The 25212-nt window shown below is 45.0% G+C and overlaps 1 protein-coding gene across 1 annotated transcript in view; it reads left to right on the forward strand.

Annotated features, from left to right (window-relative positions):
* The first annotated feature begins 11021 nt into the window (after positions 1 to 11021).
* The window catches only part of SKAP1 (src kinase associated phosphoprotein 1), a 634192-nt gene continuing 620001 nt past the window's right edge, over positions 11022 to 25212 (forward strand). The window contains exons 1-2 of the mRNA XM_040331208.1: positions 11022 to 11196; positions 19993 to 20098. Coding sequence (XP_040187142.1) covers positions 11154 to 11196; positions 19993 to 20098 — 149 coding nt within the window. The 5' untranslated portion in view covers positions 11022 to 11153. The remainder of the gene's footprint in view (positions 11197 to 19992; positions 20099 to 25212) is intronic.

The raw sequence follows: 25212 nt of genomic DNA on the forward strand, positions 1-25212 counted from the left end.
GGAACAGAGCCTACTGGTATTAAAAATCCTCATTCTGACTGAGGTTGTTTTTATTACTGAATTGTATGGCAAGACAGTAAACCATACACCAGGGGTAGGCAACTTTTTGAGCACAGTGTGCTGAAAAATGTTTTCAAAGAAATTGAGAGTGCCGAACTTCACACTCTCAATCACGAAAAGGATTTTTAAATGCTGTAAACTACTTGAGTAATAGTGACAAATTAAAGTGATACTAATGGATCGTTTAAAAAAAATACTGTAAATAAAAAACAAAAAACAAACATATCATACTTACCTCCACTGTGCAGCTCGTTTTGCACAGAGTGGCCCCATTCTCGACTTCTGGGGTCCCTCGGCGGCTCTCACGGCTCCTCCCCGCATCAGATAACCCCCTAGGAGAAGCACTCTCCCGGGGGGTTACCTTGTGGGCGTGCTCCCGAGTCATTCATTCAGCGTCCATGGACGCTTAATGTATGATTCGGCCAAGCCCCCCATCGCCGCGCCATTGGATTTGATTGACGGCAGCAGGAGCCAATGCCTGCACTGCTATCAATCTATCCAATCAAGAGTCGGGACCCCGTGGAGAGAGGCAGAGCGCGATACTGCCGAGTGAATTCCATGGCTCAGGTAAGGGGGGGGAAGGGTGGTGACTGCCAGAAGTTTTTTAACCTTAATGCATAGGATGCATTAAGGTGAAAAACCACAAGGGTTTAAAATCCCTTTAACATCCTGCACTCCCATGCCTTAGCTCAGCCCCAACTCCCATTCCTCAGATCACTGTACCCCCTGCAAGTCTGCCCCACCACTGTAACCCCCTGCACATCTGCCCCACCACTGTACCACCCTGCACATCTGCCCCATCATTGTAACCCCTGCACATCTGCCCCACCACTGTACCACCCTGCACATCTGCCACCACCACTGTAACCCCCCTGCCCATCTGCCACACTAATGTACCCCCTTTCTCATCTGCCCCACCACTACCTCCCTGCACATCTGCTCCACCACTGTACCCCCACACTCTATCTCACCACTGAACCACCTTCTCATCTGTCCTAACACTAAACCCATCTGCTCACCTGCCCCCCCATTGTAAACCCCCATCTCATCTGCCCCACCACAGTACCTTCTGCACATCTGTCTCACCTCTGTATCCCCCTGTTCTTTTGCCCTACTGCTGTACTCTCCTGCTTTTCTGTCCCACCGCTGAACCCCCTTTTCATCTGCCCCAACACTGAACCCCCCTGCTCATCTGTCCCACCACTGTAACCATCTTTTCATCTTGCCCAAAACTGAATCCCCCTGCTCATCTGTCCCACCACTGTAACTCCCTGCTCATCTGCCCCATCACTGTACCCACCTACTCTTCTGTCTGACCATTGAACCCCCTTCTCATCTCTCCCACCACTGTACCTCCTGCACATCTGCCCCACTAGTGAACCACCCTAAACCAACATTATTACGAAACACAACGTCATTTTTTAGACAGGGAGAGGAGGGATCACTTCCCTCGAAGACAAACACAAGATCCCTATCGCTCTCCCAGAAAATGACCTCAGGAGGACAGAACAAGACCAAGTCCAGAACGAAGAGGGGAAACAGAGCAGGAAAGAGATTTAAAAAGAAAAAGAGAGTACTAGGAGAAAACATCGTCAATTTGAGCACTATCCAACTAACCACTGAGGAATTAACGGTATTAGATAGGGGACTCAAGCATGCACCTGTTAAAAATCTCAACAAGTTTGACACATACATTGGGATACAGAAGTATATTAGGAAACTGAACGTGAAGAAATATTTCCTAAATAATCCATTTCAACATAATGGGCCAGATCCACAAAAAGCCGCCGTAACTTAAATATTCTGATTTAAGTTACACTGCCGCAAAATTTCTACCTAAGTGCCCGATCCACAAAGCACTTACCTAGAAATTTTCGGGTGTGTAACTTAAATTCCGCCGGCGCAAGGCGTTCCTATTCAAATGGGGGCGAGTCCCATTTAAATTAGGCGCGCTCCCGCGCCGGACGTACTGCGCATGCTCGTGACGTCATTTTCCCGACGTGCATAGCGCAAAATTACGTTACGCCGAGCTTCGTGAATCGCCAAAAAAATCGCATCGAAAAAAAAAAAAGATACGGCGGGAAAAAATAATAATACATAAATAAATAACAGCGTCGCGGGTAAGAGGGGTCTGCTTTTACAAGGTGTAAACAGTTTACACTTTGTAAAAGCAGCCCTAATTTTACACATGCAACTTAATACTTACGGAGAAAAAACGAAGCTGAAAAGCTTCGTGGATCTCCGTAAGTGCTAATTTGCATACCCAAAGCGGCATTTCGACGCAAAATGCCCCCAGCGGCGGATGCGGTACTGCATCCTAAGATCCGGCAGTGTAAGTCCCTTACACATGTCGGATCTTCTGTCTATCTCTTGGAAACTGATTCTGTGGATCAGTTCCAAAGATAGAAACAGGGATACGCAGGCGGAACAGCAGATCCGCCTGCATATCTCTTTTGAGGATCTGGCCCAATGTGTCTGTCCAATCACGTACTAAGCCTACACACAGTATATCGCGGAACAATTCCGTATACAATCCACAGGTATCAGATAATCAGCACATTAAAGTCTTCAAAAAATTTGTTCTACAAGATCTAGAATCTCTGGAACTAAAAGAAGAAGTTTGATCCAATACAAATAAAGAAAGGCTTAAAACAACTCACTGAAAGAAACAATATAGTAATCTGCCCAGTGGTCAAAAAGGGGGCAGTAGTCATACACGCAAAAGAACAATATTTGGGAGAAATAAATCGACAACTACAAGAAGAACAGACATATATTAAATTATTGGGTAATCCCACGAATAAATACAAAAAGGAATTACAACCCTTAGTAAACTTGGGGGTAAAGAAAGAAATCTTAAATAAAAAGGAATCTAGATATCTTGTGCCAGAAACCTGTAGGATCCCAGTGATCTATACTGTCCCAAAAATCCATAAGTCGAAAGAAACTCCACCTGGACGGCCAATTGTAAATGGCATTGAATCACTTACATCCAGGATGGGACAGTATATAGATTACTTTATACAACCAGCAGTCCAGAGTACACAAGCGTACCTCAAAGATACTAAGCACATACTTCAATTAATCAATACAGTACCAGTATTAGAAGGCCATACCCTAGTAGCCACAGCAAATGTTACGTCGTTATACACGATAGTTGGACATCATGATGCCTGCCATGCCACCAAATGGCTACTACATGTGCACAGTAATTTTATCTGCAAACAGCGCAAATTTCTGATCAAATGTTTGGAATTTTGCCTAAAATATAATTATTTCTGGCATGACCAAACTTATTACAAACAGGCTATTGGAATAGCCATGGGGGCCAAGTTTGCCCCAAGTGTGGCAAATGCCTTTATGGCACAGTGGGAAGAACAGGCAGTTTATGAAAATACACCTACTGAACTAACACTATACAAAAGGTATATCGACGACGTAGTCATAATATGGAATGGTAGCAGAGAAATGACATGTTACAAAATAAAATTAAACCAAGAAATCAACAAGATGTACCATGCCTTATATTGGACTACAATATCCAACATAAAGAAGTAGCCAAATTGGTACAACATCATTGGCACATTCTATAAAATGATAAAGATCTGAAAATAATTCTCCCAGACAGACCAATAATTATTTACAAAAGAGCACCAACATTGAGAGATATGTTGGTGAAATCGGTAATTGTACCACCCCCTAAACCCAGCTATTCATTTTTCAATGGAAAAGGTTTTTTTCCCTGTAGGAATTGCTATGCCTGTAGACATGCTAAACAATTCCAGGGCAAAAGAACAGCGTTTGTTGGAACCAGTACAGGACAAACATACACCATAAGAGACTTTATAGGATGTCACACGGAAGGAGTAGTGTATGTACTTCAGTGCAACTGCAACCTACAATATGTGGGTAGAACAAAGAGGGCCTAAGTAAGAATAGAGGAGCATGTGCGGAACATTGCAAAGGGTTTTCATAAACACAGTGTGTCGCGACACTTTGCAAAGGTACACAATCAAGACCCCACACAATTACAATCTTGGGGCATAGAGACATTTAAGGGATCATGGAGGGGAAGCCACAAAATTAGAGATATCAGTCAAAAAGAATCAAGATGGATACACACCCTTAGGACACTAACTCCAGGTGGAATGAATGTAGAATTTGACCTCAATTGTTTCCTTAGCAACTTTTAGGATTTTTTCTTTATTAATACAATGGTTAATATACTGAGGTCGCTTGCTTGAATAGGATCACTATTAACTATAGGTTTATATTTGGAAATTAGTCTGGACTACTAGAATGGACTTTGGACGGTACAAGTAATGAATGTAAAAAATCTATAAATATTTATTCATAAAAAAAAATGTATGAAAGAGAATATACATTTCGTGAAAACAGTACAATATCAGCATATTAACTCGGTACATAATATAAGGAATATTACAAAAAAGCTTATACTTATGCAAATATACTCATGACATGGGATCATATAGCGCAGAAGGATGTATGTAAACTTTTAAACCTTAAAACTGAGTTTGGTATGTGGAATGGTAAGTCTTGCTTTTACTCTTGACATGTTTCGCGTACAGGACGCTTCATCAGGAGCATAGAAGTAGGTTAAACAGGTCTCCGCACAGGTTTGTGGAGCAGACCGTTAATGGTAAAGTATAGTATATACAGCGTTGTAGTCTAAACAGCCTTTAGGGCATGTATTAGGTCCTTTAAAACACTGTTGTATATGACGGTAAAAAACTTTGGCTGAAGCACGTTTGATTGAAGAGTAGTGGAGGATAGGCAAACGGTTATCCCATCCAAGGTCCCTAAGCGTGTCCCTGGAACTGATGTAACTCCAAATATTGAGTCGGTTGGGCATCAAAGGGGAAGAGATGGTAGGGTGGAGGATGGTAACCCCAGCACAGCATAGGAGATAATCCTGTGACTGGTGCAATATTTATCTTGATGTCCAGGGAGAAGGCATTCAGCCGGGACCAATAGGGAGCATGGAGGGGATATTGTGTCCTTCGGACCGTTCTCATCGGATGGACCGACCGTGTGTACGCGGCCTTACACCCATACTACATGCACTACTTAGCGACACTAAGGCCCCATTCACACCTGAGCGTATCGTTTTTTCCGGCTTTTTGTCGTGCGTGTTCGCACGTTTGCATACAACGTTGTCCGACGTTTTTGAACTCCGTCGTTTTTTATTTTAGCCAATAGGAAAAATGATCATCTCTTTCATCATTTGTTGCTATGTTTGTAGATTTTTTTTATCTTCTTCTTGGGTGAATATTCTATTTCACAGAAATGACTAAATCGACAAAACGCCCGTAGAAACGTTTGTTGTCACGCTAGACGCTTGAAGCAAGCGTTTCCATTAGTTTCTATGGGAATACAAACGTTCAAAAACGCCCAAATCAGCCCAATTCGCGCGTGACAAAAAAGGGTCCAGAACTTGTTTGAGCTTCAGGCGTTTTGGAGTGGAGATGTGAACCATCTCCATTGAGAATAATGGATTTTTCCCCCTCTAGCGTTTTATAGCTTCAGGCTACAAAACGCTCAGGTGTGAATGGGCCCTTGAGAGTTTTGGGAGACTGGGCACGGATTTCACTGTGATACACAGACCTGCACCAAGCCACGAATTCTAGGGAAGAATTGGATATCACCCTTTCAATATTGAATTTACCATAGGAGGACACCAATATTTAGGACACTTTTTATTTACAGTTTTTTGGCATTATCAGTGACCATTCGTCACTTCATTTTACATCACCCAGTGTTTTTTGTGATACCATTACACCCTATTTCTGTGGATTTAAACCATTTAGTAGTTTCAGACTACAGTCTTGAGCGCTTATCACTTTTTATTGTATTTTACTTTTGTGTATAGTGAACACTATTAGATACTGCTGCTTTGGATTATTTTATCACTTCATTTATCATTTGTTTACTCACAGTAGCGCAGAAGCTTTCACTTTTATCACCTTTAGTATATATCGGCATTACTGTACAATTAAAGCGGAGCTCCACCCTACAGTGGAACTCACGCTGATCGGAACCCGCCCCCCCTCCGGTGTCACATTTGACACCTTTCAGGGGGGAGGGGGGTGCAGATACCTGTCTAAAGACAGGTATTTGCACCCACTTCCGGCCACACGTAACGGGCAAAAAGACGGGTTTTTCCTGACTTCCCGTCTGTCCCCCGTTGTGTGCTGGGAACACTCGGCTCCCAGCACACAGCGTGTGAGCCAATCGGCGGGCGCAGCGCGACTCGCGCATGCGCCGTAGGGAACCAGGTAGTGAAGCCGGAGCGCTTTACTTCCTGGTTCCCTCACTGAGGATGGCGGGGGGAGCAGCAGAGAGACGAGCAATCGCTCGTCCTCTGCTGCGTACAGCGCTGGACTCCAGGACAGGTAAGTGTCCTAATATTAAATGTCAGCAGCTGCAGTATTTGTAGCTGCTGGCTTTTAATATTTTTTTTTACTGGCACATCCGCTTTAACGCAATATATTTCAGTGCATTACATTTCAGTGTGTTAGTGCACGTTTACCACATCTTTATTACATTTTGTTAATAGGCGTACCCCATCATGTTTGGGAGGCCAACAAGGAGAGGCAGACGTTCCCATGGCACTGTGAGGGGGCCAGCAGTGTATGTGTCCACAGACAAAGGTGGACATGGTCCGTCCTCAGGCAGGGCATCCTTTTCCTCTGTTTAGGCATCAGGCATACAGAAGTCAGCTGAGTTGATTGAACACAGCATTAGCCACTTTCTCTTTGAAGATGCACAGCTATTAATTGATTCAGATGTTGGTTCCGAGGTTAAGGAAGGTAGTAACATAAGCCTACAGAGAGGGGAGAACACTGGTACAACAACAAAATTTGCAGTCATGTTCCACCTGCCACAGCGTATTGCCAAGTTGTCTCCAGTGATAACGAGGATGGAAGGGAAGATGATCAGGTCACTGACGCAACTTGGGTGCCGGATAGAGCAGAGAGGGAAAGTGAGGGTGAGGCACAACCCCAAAGAGGCAGCCATCATGGAAGAGTAGAGAGCAGCCACCCTATTCCACCAGATCGTGGAGCTGTTATCTTCCAGCCCACGTTTTTTAGCACATGTGCAGCCGATCGCATTGTTGCCATTTGCATACTTTGCCTCAAGCACATCAAGCATAGCAAAAACACCAGCCATTTGGGTAGTACATGCTTAACAAGGCGTTTAACCTTCCATCACTCAGCCATTGAGATGAGCACCTGAAAGCCACACAAAAGGGACGCAATTCAGCTCCTCACATTTCTTGTCTACCCCCGCTATACATCATGACCTTTCAGCAGCCTCCACTGACAAGTATGATGGTATAGCGCAGGGTGTCCCAGGTCCTTGCAGCACATCTGCCAGTAGTACACCACCAGCTGTTCACTACAGCAGGCAAATTTCTCTGCCCCATCTGCTGCAGTGAAAAAAAAAATAGTCACTGCCACCCATATGCCCAGCGTCTAAATTCAAGCTTGTCAAAGCGGTTGGCTTTACAACTCCTGCCTTTCCATCTGGTGGATTCTGCCACCTTCTGTGAATTTGCAGAATGTGCTGTACCACAATGGCAGGTTCCCAGTCGCGATTTCTTTTCACTGGGTAACCCTGCTTGAAACTCAGAAAGATGCAGGACAGGGCTCAGTGCTGCAGCTTGTTGTGCCACCACATCTCCATGCAGCTAGAGGTTAAGATGTGGGATTTCCAGCTCTACCCCCTCCTCTGCTGAATTATCCCATGAACCACAAGTACCCCCTAAGCATTCAAGGGGCTATTTAATGAGTCAGGCTGAAAGGTGCCATGCAGTGCTTCAGCTGGTGTGTCTAGGGCACAGGAGCCACACCGAAGCAGACATTCTGGCAGCTCTGCAGTGGCAAGACTAGAGGTGGTTAACACCACGCCAGCTGGAGCCAGGAATAGTGGTGTACGATAATGGCACAACTTCCTGTCCGCCCTTAGACAGGGAAAGTTGACACATGTGCCATGCCTGGCACATGTCCTCAATTTGGCGGTGCAGAATTTTTAAAATAGGTCCTAAGCCACAGAACACACAAAATGAGAGAGAGGAGGAGGATTCTGGCAGCTTTAGAGGCACTTAAGCAGTGCAAGAAATATGCCAGCCCTTAACAGATGGTTCTCCATCCCCAGAACCCTTGGGAGTAGTGACCCCGAGGAGTCTGCTTCTCATGCTGCCGCAAACATGCGGTGCATGGGCTCCCTTATTCTTCAAAGCCTGCAAAAGGACTCGAGAATATGTGGTATCAAGGAAAAGGATCACTATTGGTTGGCATCCCTCGTTGACCACTGTTACAAGGGGAAAGTCTCGGAAATCTTCCCATCCCCACAGAGGACACCTTAAGAGGAGTTTATGTAACGTCTTTACCGACTCTGGTACAGTAGGTTACAGCCTGGTGGAAAACTTTATTTTGAGGCTTCTGTTGGTCAAGAAAGGAGCGGTGGAGAAGGGGACCACCTCAGAGATGCCTTTCAATTTTTTTTTAGTAGTCCTTGGTGCCCAGGGCTGTCAGCTTCCACATCACATCGGCAGCCTTCATCATATGATGGGAGATTATCTAGGGGCGAAAACAGATATGGAGAGCTTTCAAGTTGACGATCCACTGGGTTACTGGGTCATCAGAATAAACCACTGGACAGAACTTGCCCAGTATACAATAGAGCTGCTGGCCTGTCCTGCATCCAGTGTGATTTCCGAATGGGCATTCAGTGCTGCCGAAGGTTTTGTGACAGAAAAGAGATCGTGTATGTCTACAGACTCCGTGGATCAGCTCACATTTATCAAAATTAATCAGTCCTGGTTTAGCAGCAGTTATCAAGCCCCTGGTGCAGATGTCACTGATTAAGTGTTTTATAAATCTTGAATCTCTGAAAGACTGTCTATGTTGCCTAGCTTTGTGGGTGTTTATTTCATCTGGAAGAAATATTTTGGTGTAGGTTTCATGGGCAGAATTAACACCCAAGGACCAAGTTTGACAGGTGCAATTTTTGACAGCAAGGCAAATTTTTACTTTCATCAAGAGTACCTCTATCGGGTTACGCGGCGTGAGGCGGGATGACGTTAGGACCAGGATGCAACGCGTTTCAGTGCGAGCACCGTGAGGTGATAAAGAGTCACTGCGCGCGCCTTCTTCAAGCTTGAGAAAGGTGCGCGCAGTGACTCTTATCACCTCACGGCGCTCGCACTGAAACACGTTGCATCCTGGTCCCGACATCATCCCGCCTCAAGCTGCGTCCCAGCACAGACTTGCCGCTTGCGTTCCAGCCCTCTTTTTGGCAGCCGCAGTGATACCAGGAAACCTCCGTTTGGACAGTGAACCGGCACCCCCACATGCGGCGCAGCGCAGCCAGCATCTAAAGCTACAGGGACCATCCACACGAGCTGCGGATTGACTGTCAATCGAACTACCATACATGCCTGCATACAGTAACTTCTATGTGAGTGCTTTGATACTTTTTTATTATTAAAGTGTACAGTTTTATCCAAGTGGCGTCTGCTCTCTGTTTTCTCTCGTTACCGTTTTTTCGGATGCCGATATTCTGTACATCACCATCACCCAGATGAAGCATGTCGCTTGCCACCGTCACCTGTCATCCAGATGAAGCATGTCATGGCCACCATCACCTGCCACCCAGATGAAGCGCGTCACTTGCCATCGTCACCCAGATGAAGCGCGTCACTTACCACCGTCACCCAGATGAAGCGCGTCACTTACCACCGTCACCCAGATGAAGCGTGTTACTTGCCATCACTCAGATGAAGCGTGTCACTTGCCACTGTCACCCAGATGCAGCATGTCACTGTCACCTAGATGCAGCGTGTCACTTGCCACTGTCACCCAGATGAAGAGTGTCACTTGCCACCGTCAACCAGATGAAGCGTGTCACTTGCCACCGTCACCTAGATGCAGCGTGTCACTTTCCACCATCACCTGTCACCCAGATGAAGCGTGTCACTTGCCACCTGTCATCCAGATAAAGCATGTCACTTGCCACCGTCACCCAGCTCGCTCGCAGCTCTGTCAGGAGCAGCCTTTGCGGCCCTGCTGTAAGGGCAGAACAACGGTGATGTGAGTCGAGCAGTGAAAGATGATGTCATCCCTCTGCCAGACTGCAGCGAGCGCCACGCGGGGACAGCGGAAGGAGGCCTGACCAATATCGGTAAGTTTCTGACCGACACGATTATTTGAAAAATTTGGAAATCAGCCCCCAATAATCGGTGGAACGCTAGTGTGAATTGCATATGTTTCGGCACCCAAACAGGCAACTGTCATGCAGATGTGTGGGGGCGTCATTATTTCTTAAAGGCACCCCCACACATCAGAAAGCGCAGTGCATTTTCAAGTCCATGAAACCACAGGGTGCAAAAGCACCTTGCGCTTCCTGTAGAGCCGTGTTTTAGAAAGGGGTCAGGGACATTTTCCATGCACGTACAGCGACACATTTAAATGAATAGATTGCTTCGTCCACCCAAAAAGTGGGTGTGATTCTTATACACAAAGCTCTGCCAATAAAGTGTATACACGCGTTTCGATGAATTTCCATTGAGGTCTATGGAGCAAAAATTGTGCGCCAAAACCTTTTCCAAAAACACTGATATGAGCGACTACCACTGAAAATATCGTGATCTCTAGTGTCGTGCCGTTCTGTGAGACCAAAGTGCCCCGCGTATCTGCAAACGGACAGCGTTTTGTGGGAAAGAACGCAATTTTGCATACATTCTCGCACAGAACAGGCGTGAATGAAGCCTGAGCGCCATTGTGCGACCAAACCGTCGTCTGTGAATCACAGGGCTCCACTTTCACCTCACATCTCCTTCTCTAATCCTCTGTGCTACCTTTATACCGGGACTGTGACAGCTTTGTGGGGAAAGAGAACGCTGCACAAATCCTCATCCGACAGATAACTCCCCGGCTACACCTTCACCTTACAGAGCCCGCCAACCTCCCTCCGGTGTTTCCTGAGTGCCCGGGGTCACATGACCTCTCCGCCCCGCCCCCTAGCCGGCTCTCTGTAGTGTGTGTGGATGCGGCGTGTCTCCGGAGAAGATGAACTCGGACATTCCGCGGGACGTTGTCATGCTTCTGACAGGTGACCGAGGACTAGCCTCTCCCTGACCCAACATTGCTCCTCCTAGTGACAGGCTTTTCATCCTATGTCCTAGTATAGTCAGTGTGTGTGTGTGGGGGCAATGTACACTGTTCTCATATTCACTGACTTATAAAGTTATTATTGCTCTTGTGTTCCCAGTACAGAGGACAGTTATACAACACACACACAGTGTATATATATATATATATATATATATATATATATTGTCAGCAAGGATGGTGCAAGGATTTTTGACACCGTAGGTGAAACCTAATTTTGCCGTGTCCCCTTGGCTCCACCCCTAACCCCATCCCCTTTGCCCTGCCCATGTATACCCCACCTTTCTAATGAAGCGCCCATCAAATGCAGCCTCACCAGCGCCCATCAAATGCAACCTCACCAGCGCCCATCAAATGCAGCCTCACCAACGCCCATCAAATGCAGCCTCACCAGCGCCCATCAAATGCAGCCTCACCAGCGCATATCAAATGCAGCCTCACCAACGCCCATCAAATGCAGCCTCACCAGCGCCCATCAAATGCAGCCTCACCAGCGCATATCAAATGCAGCCTCACCAGCGCCCATCAAATGCAGCCTCACAAACGCCCATCAAATGCAGCCTCCCCAACGCCCATCAAATGCAGCCTCCCCAACGCCCATCAAATGCAGCCTCACCAACGCCCATCAAATGCAGCCTCACCAACGCCCATTAAATGCAGCCTCACCAACGCCCATCAAATGCCATCAAATGCAGCCTCACTAGCGCCCATCAAATGCAGCCTCACCAACGCCCATCAAATGCAGCCTCACCAACGCCCATCAAATGCAGCCTCACCAACGCCCATCAAATGCAGCCTCACCAACGCCCATCAAATGCAGCCTCACCAACGCCCATCAAATGCAGCCTCACCAACGCCCATCAAATGCAGCCTCACCAACGCCCATCAAATGCAGCCTCACCAACGCCCATCAAATGCAGCCTCACCAAAGCGCATCAAATGCAGCCTCACCAGCGCCTGTGCAGAATTGATCAATTTTAAAGCATAACAGTGTGTTTTTGATGCATTTTGGTACATTTTAAAGCATTGTGGTGTTTTTTTTATGCGTTCCAATGCATTTTTTTTATGGTGTTTTTTTTTTAAATGCATTATTGTGCATTTTTGATGCATTTTGATGCCTTTTCGGTGTGCTTTTGTTGCAGTACAGTGTGTTTTGATGCGTTTGTATTTTTGATGCGTTCCCATGCAGATTTTGAAACCTTACAGTGCGTTTTTTGTTGTATTACGGTGCATTTTGATGCATCACAGTGTGTTTTTGATGCATTCTGGTGCATGTTTATGCGTCCCAGTGTGTTTAATGCATATTGATGCCGTGTGTTTTTTTTTTTTTTTTTATGGATTCCAAAACATTTTATGCATTCTGGTGCGTTCTGATGCTTTCCAGTGCATACCAGTGTGTTTTTAATGCCTTCTGGTGCGTTTTTGATGAGTTCTTTCTAGATGCGTTCCATGCAAAAAAATTGCTACATGTTCAACTTCTTTTGACGGCACTGGTGTGAACTGGAGCCTGGAGCCATGTTGAACACTGTCTATGCGTTTTTGATGCAGAATAAAAGACACACTGGACTGCATAAGGTCTGAGTTTGCCCATCCATTATTACTGATGGTGATAAATCTACATGAGGACAAGCACTGTGGGCTGTAAAAAATCGCAGCACAGCGTATCGCTTTTCACAGATCTGAAGACAGCCGTATTGTCTATGGGCTCCTACACATGGGTGTAACAAAATACTGATCTCTACACCGCCACTTCCTGCCAGAGAGATCCTCCATTAAAAAACACACATATACAGTTGGGTACACACTAGTAGAATTTCATACAACATTTTTCATTGTTTCTTTTTTCTAGACCCCCTGGTACCAAACCCACATGCGGCCCTGTGTCAAATGTGTGGCCCTCAGACCTCAGCAGTCTATAGTGACTGAACTTTGTAAGGGTAATAGCTAGGGATGCACCGGATAGTATGAGTACTGAACTACATTCAGGAAAAATACTCACCAATACCGTCATAGTGATTCCTGCCTGGGTTCACACACAGGAGCAGTGCAGGTAACCGCATGCAATTCGGACAGGAATCGCACAACAATCCTGTTCAAATTGCATGCAATTGTGCAAAGATACTGGTTTCAGGTATCGGAGCATTTGCATGAGTGCGATTACTTGTGCAACTGCTCAGTATCAGCACAGATACCGGCATCGGTCCAACCCTAGTAATCCACTAAACTCATGTAACGTGTTCCCAGTTTAGTATTGTCTTCTGTAGCATATCCTCAACCAACAATGTATAACCACTTCAGCCCCGGACCATTTTCCTGGTCAATGACCGGGCCACTTTTTGCGATTCAGCACTGCATCGCTTTAACTGAAAATTGCGCGGTCATGCGACGTGGCTCCCAAACAAAATTGGCGTCCTTTTTTTCCCATAAATAGAGCTTTCTTTTGGTTGTATTTGATCACCTCTGCGGTTTTTATTTTTTGCGCTCTAAACAAAAATAGAGCAACAATTTTGAACAAAAAAGAATATTTTTTACTTTTTGCTATAATAATTATCCCCCAAAAATATATAAAGAAAACAATTTTTTTCCTCAGTTTAGGCCGATACGTATTCTTCTACATATTTTTCGTAAAACAAATTGCAATAAGCTTTTATTGATTGGTTTGCGCAAAAGTTATAGCGTCTACAAAATAGGGGATAATTTTATGGCATTTTTATTAATATTTTTTTTTTTACTAGTAATGGTGGCGATCTGCGATTTCTATCGGTACTGCGACCTTATGGCGGACACTTTTGACACATTTTCGGGACCATTGGCATTTTTATAGCGATCAGTGCTAAAAAAAATGCATTGATTACTGTAAAAATGTCACTGGCAGGGAAGGGGTTAACACTAGGGGGCGAGGAAGGGGTTAATTATGTTCCCTAGCTGTGTTCTAACTAAAGGGGGGTTGGGACTGACTAGGGGAAATGACAGATCGCTGTTCATACATTGTATGAACAGACGATCAGGCATTTCTCCCCCTGACAGGACCGGGAGCTGTGTGTTTACACACACTGCTCCCGGTTCTCGCTCTGTAACGAGCGATCGCGGGTGCCCGGTGGTGATCGCGCCCGCCGGGCAAGCGGGTCGGCTCCAGGGGCGAGCAGGGGGCGAGCGCGCCCCTAGTGGCTGAAATGTAATATTACGTGATTTTACGCAGCCGAGCCGACCTGCCGCCGTAAAACTGCGGCGACTGGTCGGCAACTGGTTAATGTTCACACTCTCTGACCCTCATCTACTCTATTACAGTGGTCTTCAAACTGCGGCCCAGGGGCCAAATGCAGCCCTTTGCCCTCCTTTATCCAGCCCTTGGGGCAGTATTCCTCACTGATACAAGGCACTATTCCAACCTCTGACACCAATGATGGGGGAACTATTCCTCCCACTGACACCAATGATGGGGGAACTATTCCTCCCACTGACACCAATGATGGGGGAACTATTCCTCCCACTGACACCAATGATGGGGGAACTATTCCTCCCACTGACACCAATGATGGGGGGAACTATTCCTCCCACTGACACCAATGATGGGGGGGGAACTATTCCTCCCACTGACACCAATGATGGGGGGAACTATTCCTCCCACTGACACCAATGATGGGGGGGAACTATTCCTCCCACTGACACCAATGATGGGGGGGAACTATTCCTCCCACTGACACCAATGATGGGGGAACTATTCCTCCCACTGACACCAATGATGGGGGAACTATTCCTCCCACTGACACCAATGATGGGGGAACTATTCCTCCCACTGACACCAATGATGGGGGAACTATTCCTCCCACTGACACCAATGATGGGGGAACTATTCCTCCCACTGACACCAATGATGGGGGGAACTATTCCTCCCACTGACACCAATGATGGTGTGATGAAGGTCCCCTTTAGCTCATAAGTTGACAACCCATGACTTAAACGAGTATATCTAAAACATTTCTGGCAGGAGCTTTTTTTTTGTTTTGCTTTTTGGAAAGCAAGTTACTAGGAGAGGAAGGAAAACAAACAGAAAATGCAGGTAATGCACTTTTTCAGACGCTCCTGTTAAAGTCTATGGGGACCAAACGCACATGCTCGGGTTCATGGAAGCTCATGGACCTGCTTGAGCAACAAACTTCAAGTGACCTGACACTTGGGTGTGTACAAGTACCAAAGAATACAATGGGAATCCTCATGTCGAGCATTAAAGCACTTTTCAAGAATTTCCAAAATGCTCAGGTGTGAAGCTGGGCTTACAGGTGACAGTTCATGAGAAATATAAAGATGAACTAATTAAAAGTATCCTGACCCTCCAGACCCCACTGCACATAGCAGCCATGATGCTCCATGCTGCCAGTGTAGTGGTCCTTACACAGTACACCATCATAATGCTTGCATGTGCTTATTAGTCACTGTGACCACATGAGTGTGCTGACCAATAAGAAGCTCTTTTTTTTTTTGGGCACCTTAATTACTTAACCTCCAGAAGATTTACCCCTCTTCATGACCAGACCATTTTTTGCGATATGGCACTGCGTTACTTTAACTGAAAAATTGTGTGGTCTTGCAACGCTGTACTCAAATAAAATTTGTATTATTTATTTTCTCACAAATAGAGCTTTCTTTTGGTGGTATTTGATCACCTCTGCGTTTTTGTATTTTTTTGTGCAACAGACAATTAAAAAAACAAAATAAAAAACAATATTTTTTACTTTCTGCTATAAAACCTATCCAATAAAATATTTTAAAACATCTAATTTCTTCATCAATTTAGGCCAATATGTATTCTGCTATATATTTGTAGTAAAAAAAAAAAAAAAATCCCAATACGCATATATTGATTGGTTTGTGCAAAAGCTATAGCATCTACAAACTTTGGGACATTGTTTTTTTTTACTAGTAATGGTTGCGATCTAATATAGTGTGACTGCGATATTGCGACAGACATTCAGACACTAACTGACACTTTTTCTCACTTTTTCTCACTTTTTGTGAACCTGTGACACGAATACAGTGATCAGTGCTATAAATACGCACTGTCACTGTACTAAGGACACTGGCTGAGAAGGGGTTAAACACTCTGGGCAATCAAAGGGTTAAATGTGTGCCTAGCTGGTATTTTGGTGTATGTATGTGGTGCTTTTACCAGGGGAAGTAATGGATTTTATTCCCTGCTTTGAGGGGAAAGTAAATCTATTACTTCCCCGATGACAGGACAAAGCTCTGCCTTAACATTTATGTCATTTTTTTTCCCACACAAATAGAGCTTTCTTTTGGTGGTATTTGATCACCTCTGTGTTGTTAAATAACAAGAAAGACAGATAATTTTGAAAGTATATACCGTATTTATTGGCGTGTAACATGCACCCCAATTTTAGGAGGGAAGTTTAAGGAAAAAAAACGTACGTTTTAAATGCCCATCAATGCAGACTTATCAGTGTCCATCTGCAGCCTTGCCCATTATTGTAGCATGATTAGTGCCTATCTGCAGTCTTGCCCCTGTTTGCAGCATGATTAGTGCCCACCTGCAGTCTTTCCCCTGTTTGCAGCATGATTAGTGCCAATCTGCAGTCTTTCACTTGCCGAGGAGGGAACGAGTGCCGCCGAGATGGACAGAGCCGGATGTCCTGTGTACTCAGCTCGTCCCTTGGCCCGGCTCCTTTGATGGACATAACACCGGTCCAATGGCGGGACGTAAATGCTAGGAGGTGGGACTGGGCATGACTGCAAGCGAAGCCGAGTACACAGGAGGTTCGGCTCTGTCTATTTCTGTGACGCTCGTTCCCTCCCTCCCACGCAGCCGTTCGACATATAACACGCACCCACGATTTTCACCTGATTTTAACGACTTCAGACCCGCGCTATAGCCGAATGACGGCTACAGCGCGGACCTGAAAATCCAACTGGACGTCAATTGACGTCCGCCCCTTTGCGCGTTCCCCGCCCGCGCTCCAGAGCGCGCAGCGGGGAAACTCTGTGTTGGCCGTGTCCCTTTGACACAGCCAATTACAGATCGCCGCGAACGGCCAATCAGAGTGGCCGTTTGCAATGCGATCTGTGCGGCCAATGAGAGATGATCTCATATGTAAACATATGAGATCATCTCTCATTGCCGTTTTACACAGAGACAGCGTCCTGTCTCTGGAGAGGAGACCGATCTGTGTCCCTTGTACATAGGGACATAGATCGGTCACCCCCCCTCCACCTACAGTTAGAACACAATGCAGGGAATACATTTAACCCCTTCCTTACCCCCTAGTGTTAACCCCTTCAATGCCAGTCACATTTATACTGTAATTAGTGCATATTTATAGCACTGATCGCAGTATAAATGTGAATGGCGCCAAAAATGTGTCAAAAGTGTCCGATGTGTCCGCCATAATGTCGCAGTCCCAATAAAAATCGCAGATCGCCGCCATTTCTAGTAAAAAAAAAAATGCGCAAACCAGTCGCTTATTGCGATTTTTTTTTTTTTTTTTTTTAAACAAAAATATGTAGAAGAATACGTATCAGCCTAAACTGAGAAAAAAAATGTTTTTTTTTTTTAAATTGGGATATTTTTTTTTTAAATTGGAATATTTATTAGAGCAACAAGTAAAAATATTGTGTTTTTTTCAAAATTGACGCTCTTTTTTGTTTATAGCGCAAAAAATTAAAACCGCACAGGCGATCAAATACTACCAAAAGAAAGCTCTACTTGTGGGGAAAAAAGGACATCAATTTTGTTTGGGAGCCACGTTGCACGACCGCGCAATTGTTAGTTAAAGCAAAGCAGTGCCGAAAGCTGAAATTTCACCTGGGCAGGAGGGGGGTATATGTGCCCAGTAAGCAAGTGGTTAAGGGGGAAAAAGTGTTATTTATATGCCGATAAATACGGTATGTATTTTTTACTTTCTGCTATAAAACATATCCAATAAAAACTTAAAAAAAAAATAATTTCTTCATCAATTTAGGCCAGTATGCTACATATTTTTGGAGAAATCCCAATACGCGTATATTGATTGGTTTATGCAAAAGTTATAACATCTACAAACTATGGGATATTATTATTTATTTTATTTTACTATTTATGTATACGATCAGTGACTTCTAGCGGGACTGCGGTATTGTAGCGGACAATCTGGACACTAACTGACACTTTTTGTGAGCCGGTGACACTAATACTAGTACTAATGACACTGGCTTGGAAGGGGTTAACATTAGGGGCGATCAACTGTGTGCCTAGCCAGTGTTTGTGTAGTGTGGGAGGTGCTTCTACAAGGGGAAGGCATGGATCCATGTTCCTGCTTTGCATGAACACAGGATCCATTCCTTCCCTAATGACAGAACGGCGATCTGCCTTGTTTACATAGGCAGATCGCTGTTCTGCCTCTCTCCTTAATCATTGGTGGGTGCTGGCAAACATCGAATCCGAGGTACCCGGCGCTGGGCTTCTGCTGTGTGTGTGATCACAGCCGGAGCGAGCCGTAGGCGAGTGCCCCACCCGGAGGAGCTGGATAACGTATTTATACAAGATCCAGTGCACAGGTGCAGCCCTGTAGCAGTAAAACTGCTATAGGACGGACCTGAACTGGTGTAGGAGAAAGATAAAAAGTGCCTGATCTGACCTGTTTCCCTAATGTTTGTTTATAGCAGTGTTTCTGCAGTAAGCATGGGACTTAGTTTGCCCTGAATTAGCATAGTGAGTACCATAGTGTGGGCAGGCTGGCCTCCTGTACCATAACAATAAATTATGTTTTGGGGCTACGGCACTCGACATCATTCGTTCCTATGGTGCTGGCAGCTGCCTGTGGTAATGGATGATCCTCAACCATGGCGGGTGGTATTTAGGTCTGCCTCCAGCATTCAGGAGAGGACAGAAGTCCGTCTCCTCCAGATCTCCTCCACCTTCCACCCTCTGCTGCACTGCTGGACCTAAAAGGCAGGGACTGTGTGATTTGGGGGCACTGTGACTTGGGGGGGCTCTGATGTGATGAGAGGACTCTAGGATAGGGGGCTCTCATGTACAGGAAAATCACTGATGAAATGGGGAGACTGACATAAGGAGGGCTTCTGATGTTCATTTCACCAAGGCGGTTGTGTGCGTTGTCCCAGGCCCAGGTTTCCCATTGATACACTTTTGAACATTTCAATTTTGAACATTTTAGTCTGGGATGCATTGAGATTTTGCATAAGGTGCCGCAACTGAAAAAACTGGTATAGAGTAGAAAAAAAATCCACAAAGTAGGTCAGTAGAGCTTTACTTGTGGTTCCATTCTTCTCTAGTAAACATGCACTTTGCTGAAAACTGCACCAAAGACATAAGATCACCTCCCCTCCATCTTAATACAGTAGTCCACCTGTCTAGTGTGCTGTGTCGTACTGTCTTCTGTGGTTATAATGAGCCTTCTCCTTCAATTGCAGAACATGATTAATACGATCCCCATAAATAGCTTTAAATCAGATTAGTATAAAAGATGGCTTCCAGCATGGAACCTGCGTGATTGATCACGCTCCAGGCTTACACCACGAATATGCTTTGCATGCTAGGCTGTTGCACTAACACTTAGCATAGATTCCGGTGCTTCTAATTTGTCAGTTAGTCCTAAAAATGCAAATCGTTTAATCGTAGATAAATAGAGGGCAAGGGGAAGCACATTTATTAGTTATATAATGGCATTTAAATGCTTATTATTAAGTAGTGAGAGAACTTGAATGTTTTGTGTTTGTCTTCTAGATGCAGAGACTGTTCTGTCTGAAATTCTTCAGTATGAGAATGTGAGCACCAGAGCAAGAGAACTCGGAGAGGAAATACTGCGTGGTTTTAGACTGGTTCGAAATAGGTAGGTTAACAGCTGTGTACTTCGGCTGTTTGTTACTTTACAAAGGACTTATACTCACATAGATGTTATGCTTGCTCTTAAACTGAGCATTTTTTTCCGTTGTGCTGGACTTGCTCGGCCAGATTCATGTAGAAATGGGCTACGCTGCGGCGGCGTAACGTATCCCATTTACGTTACACCACCGCAAGTTTACAGCGTAAGTGCCTGATTCACAAAGCACTTACCTGTAAACTTGCGGCGGCGTAGCGTAAATCCGCCCGGCGCAAGCCCGCGTAATTCAAATGGGGCGGGGACCATTTAAATAAGGCGCGTTCCCGCGCCGAACGTACTGCGCATGCTCCGTCCCTAAAATTTCCCAACGTGCATTGCGCTAAATAAATGACGTCGCAAGGACAGCATTGGTTTCGACGTTAACGTAAATGGCGTCCAGCGCCATTCACGGACAACTTACGCAAATGACGTGAAATTTAAAAATTTGACGCGGGAACGACGGCCATACTTAACATTGGTTAGACCACCTAGAGGGCATGCTTAGTTTTACGTGACGTATCTCTATGGAAACAACGTAAATTTAGAGCGACGGGCAAAGCGGACGTTCGTGAATCGGTGTAACTAGTCATTTACATATTCTACGCCGACCGCAATGGAATCGCCACCTAGCGGCCGGCCTAGAATTGCAGCCTAAGTTCCGACGGTGTAAGTCACTTACACCTGTCGGATCTTAGGGCTATCTATGCGTAACCTGATTCTATGAATCAGGCGCATAGATACGACAATCGTATCAGGAGATACGCCGTCGTATCTCTTTTGTGAATCTGGCCCGCTGTTCTTTTATCATTCACCACATGTGCAAAAAAAAAAGAAAGAAATGCAGGTAAGTACGACTACAGATTGTTCCATTACCAGCATCTAGGAAAATGATATATCCATATTATATATGGATATACACTATGTTGTCAAACATATTGGGACGCCTGTCCAGCACATTTCAGGTCTCTGCTCCAATTCATCCCAAAGATGTTCTGTCGGGTTGAGGTGCAGGCCAGCCTCCACCCCAAACTTGCTCATCCATGTCTTTATCAACCTTGCTTTGTGCACTGGTTCTAATCATTTGGTGCAAAAAAAAGCACAATACATAACCCAATTTTTTGTAAAATACAAAAGATGATGTTGCACTGAGTAAAGATATACCAAACATGTCACGCTTTAAAATTGTGCATGCCCATGCAATGGCGGCAAACAATGTACATTTTACTTTAAAAGCCTTTACAGGTTACAACTTTAGATTTACAGAGGAGGTCTAGTGCTAGAATTACTGCTCTGACATTCGCAGTGATACCTCACATTTTTTTTTCTTTAATTAATAATTTATCTATTTATTTTTACCCTATTTTACACTTAGATTTTTTTGTTCACTTTTATTGCTGTCACAAGGAATGTAAACATCCTTGTGACAGCAATAGACATGTGACAGGTACTCTCTATGGTGATATCTGGGGTCTACAAGACCCCAAATCCCTCCTCCTGCCCTTAAAAGCATTTAAAACCCAAAGATCTGTTTTATTTTATTTATTTATTTTTTTAATGGCGCAGTCAACATCCTCGTAAAACTGAAGTTATGTCAGGTCATCGCTTCCAGGTTATTATTATTATTATTATTATTATTATACAGGATTTATATAGCGCCAACAGTTTGCACAGCGCTTTACATCAGGGAAGACAGTACAGTCACAATACAAATCAATACAGGAGGGATCAGAGGGCCCTGCTCGTTAGAGCTTACAATCTAGAAGGATTATTATAACTTAGAGCCGATCTGGTGGGAAGGGAGAGCCCCAGAAAGCTGCGGAAGTGGGGGACATCCCTTCCTGCTGCATGTAAAAGCAATCCAGCGGCTAGTTAACTACTAGGACAGGGTTCGACAAATTCCGGGCGCCAGGTCGCTGTTACGCCTAGAATTAGCGACCTGGCGTCTGGGGCAGCACAGCTAAATTAATCTCGTGTCTCCGTGCGCCCTCCCCCCCCCCCGCGATCACACAATCTCATCGGCCGCACTGGACGATGAGTTTTGCCAGTTTTTTTTTAATGGCGCAGTCAACATCCTGTCAGGTCATCGCTTCCAGGTTATTATAACTTAGAGCCGATCTGGTGGGAAGGGAGAGCCCAAGAAAGCTGCGGAAGTGGGGGACATCCCTTCCTGCTGCATGTAAAAGCAATCCAGCGGCTACTAGGACAGGGTTCGACAAATTCCGGGCACCAGGTCGCCGTTGCGCCTAGAATTAGCCACCTGGCGCCTGGGGCAGCACAGCTAAATTAATCTTGTGTCTCCGTGCGCCCCCCCCCCCCCCTGCGATCACACAATCTCATCGGCCGCACTGGCCGGTAATTGAGGCTGCGGGATGGGGACTACAAGCCCCAGCATTCACCACTGTACACAGCCTGGGATGCGAAGTACAAGCCCCAGCATTCACCACAATACACAACCTGGGATAGGGGGACTACAAGTCCCAGCATTCACCACAATACACAGCCTGGGATGGGGACTACAAGTCCCAGAATTCACCACAATACACAGCCTGGGATTGCAAGACACGCCCCTAGCTATTTCCTGCCGATACGTGACGCTACGGTGACATCCGTGCCCACAGCGAGCTGTAACGGGAATGGGAGAATTGTTACCTGCAGCGCACAGCCCTCCCCGGTATTATCCACCACACTGTACAGCGGAACCAGATAAACGTTACCCGGGAACAGCTGGGTTAAGCACGCACAGGTAGGAACCAAGTTTCTTGTGTATACCAGCTGTCAGGTGACGCAGACCATGCCTTTACATCTGACTGATGAGGGAGGTGGGATTGTCGTGTGTTAGTAAAGCTAGCTTTGTTTTGAATGGATTACCAGGAACTGTGCAGGAGTTCTGACATGTCCAGACATAGCCAGCTGTATACTGAGCTCTGTATACAATTATAACACAACCAGCTGTATACTGAGGACCTGTCATTCACCTGCTCAGCGGGGATTAGCAGAAAAATCTTCACTGAGCAAGCGGATTCCGCTTAGCAGAGGCGCCCGTGTGCAAGGGGCCTAGGGTGGCATGAGTTACTGGATCTCCTATCATCCCCACCTTGCTGTACTGTGAGCTGCTTCCCATCACACCATCAAGCATTGTACACAAGGGCCGAATGCCGGACGACATTGGTTGGTTGGTATGGCAGCCGGTCCGACAGAAGCCAGGCATGCTGAAAAAAAAACTGCCTCCTAACTTTTCTAGCTGGCTCCTCGATTTCAAGCAAATTTGTCAAGCCCTGTACTAGGATTGCGTTTACAAGAGAGCTGGCTCTAAAAAGGTAACGGATGACTACTTGAAGTCCAGTGACATACAGGTAAATCGCTGGTCCGGTGGATATAAAATATACTTCTAACAGCTGCCTTTCTGTGCAAGTCCAAATTTATAAGAAAGGAATGCATTATAGCCATACACACATACTGTACGTATGGTGACAGAGCTACTTCTGAAGAGAATTTCTGCCAGTTCATCAGGAACTGAACAAAATTTGCATAGTGTATGGGCACGTTTAGTACTTAAAGGGTCACGCGCGCCGCAGGTCTCCGAAGCTCCGTGACTGCGGCCGCGGGACCCACGTACCCGATCGCCGCCGGTGTCCCGCGATCGATCACAAGAGCAGAAAAACAGGGAGTGGTGTGTGTGTAAACACACCTTCCCCAGTCTTCACAGTGGCACCGTCATTGATCGTCTGTTCCCTGATATAGGGAACGACGATCAATGACATCACAAGTCCAGCCCCGCCCCCCTACAGTTAGAAACACATATGAGGTCACACATAACCTCTACATCGCCCCCTAGTGGTTAACTCCTAAACTGCAATTGTCATTTTCACAGTAATCAATGCATTTTTATAGCACTTTTTGCTGTGAAAATTACAATTGTCCCAAAAATGTGTCAAAATTGTCCGATGTGTCCGGCATAATGTCGCAGTTACAAAAAAAATCGCTGATCGCCGCCATTACTAGTAAAAAAAAAAAATGATTAATAAAAATGCCATAAAACTATCCCCTATTTTGTAAACGCTATAAATTTTCCGCAAACCAATCGTTAAACGCTTATTGCGATTTATTTTTTTACCAAAAAATAGGTAGAATAAGTATCGGCCTAAACTGAGGAAAAAACTTTTTTTTATATATTTTTTGGGGGATATTTATTATAACAAAAAGTAAAAAATATTGATTTTTTTTCAAAATTGTCGCTCTTTTTTTGTTTATAGCGCAAAAAATTAAAACCGCAGAGGTGATCAAATACCACCAAAAGAAAGCTCTATTTGTGGGAAAAAAAGGATGCCAATTTTGTTTGGGAGCCACGTCGCACGTCGGGTCAAGGTCCTTTAGCTGCATAATGGTCCGGGTCTTAAGTGGTTAAAGTGGTTGTAAACCCTTCTATATAGCCAGTGAAATGACTGGCCCCACGTGATACACAGAGATGAAATAAATCATCCTACATAAGTTGTTCCTGTTTATGTACAGTCTTTTTTTCCTCTCTACATTTGTTCAAAGTCCAGAATTTATAAAGTTTGTCTGAGCGGTCATAAATATGGGGGAGGAGAGCTGAAGTTACACTCTGAAGAAAAATGAGGAGAGCTCCGAGAACTGATTGGAGTGAAGGGACACACCCCCCTTCACACAGGAACAAAGCTGAAGCTGTCAATCATCTGGGATCTCCTCACCTGTCACCGTTTTTCTCTTGGTGTCAGGATAACTTGTCAGAAGTGATTCATGCGGATAGCAAAGGAAAGATGCAGAAATGACACTTAGTGCTCTGGATTAAGACAAGTATACAATATAGAGGGATAAGCTTTTTTCATATTTCATATCTGAGGTTTACAACCACTTTAAAATATCAGGACAGTACAAACAGCCCCCCAAAATGACCCATTTTGAAAAATAGACACTGCAGGGTATTTGGTAAGAATCATGGTGCGTTTTTGATTATTATTTTTTTTGCCACAAAATTTATTTTAACTATTCTCACTCATGGCATAAGCATACGGTATATATAATTACACCACAAAACACATTCTTCTACTTATTTCGAGTATAAG

The sequence above is a fragment of the Rana temporaria genome, chromosome 12, assembly GCF_905171775.1.
Source record: "Rana temporaria chromosome 12, aRanTem1.1, whole genome shotgun sequence".
NCBI classification, from domain to species: domain Eukaryota; kingdom Metazoa; phylum Chordata; class Amphibia; order Anura; family Ranidae; genus Rana; species Rana temporaria.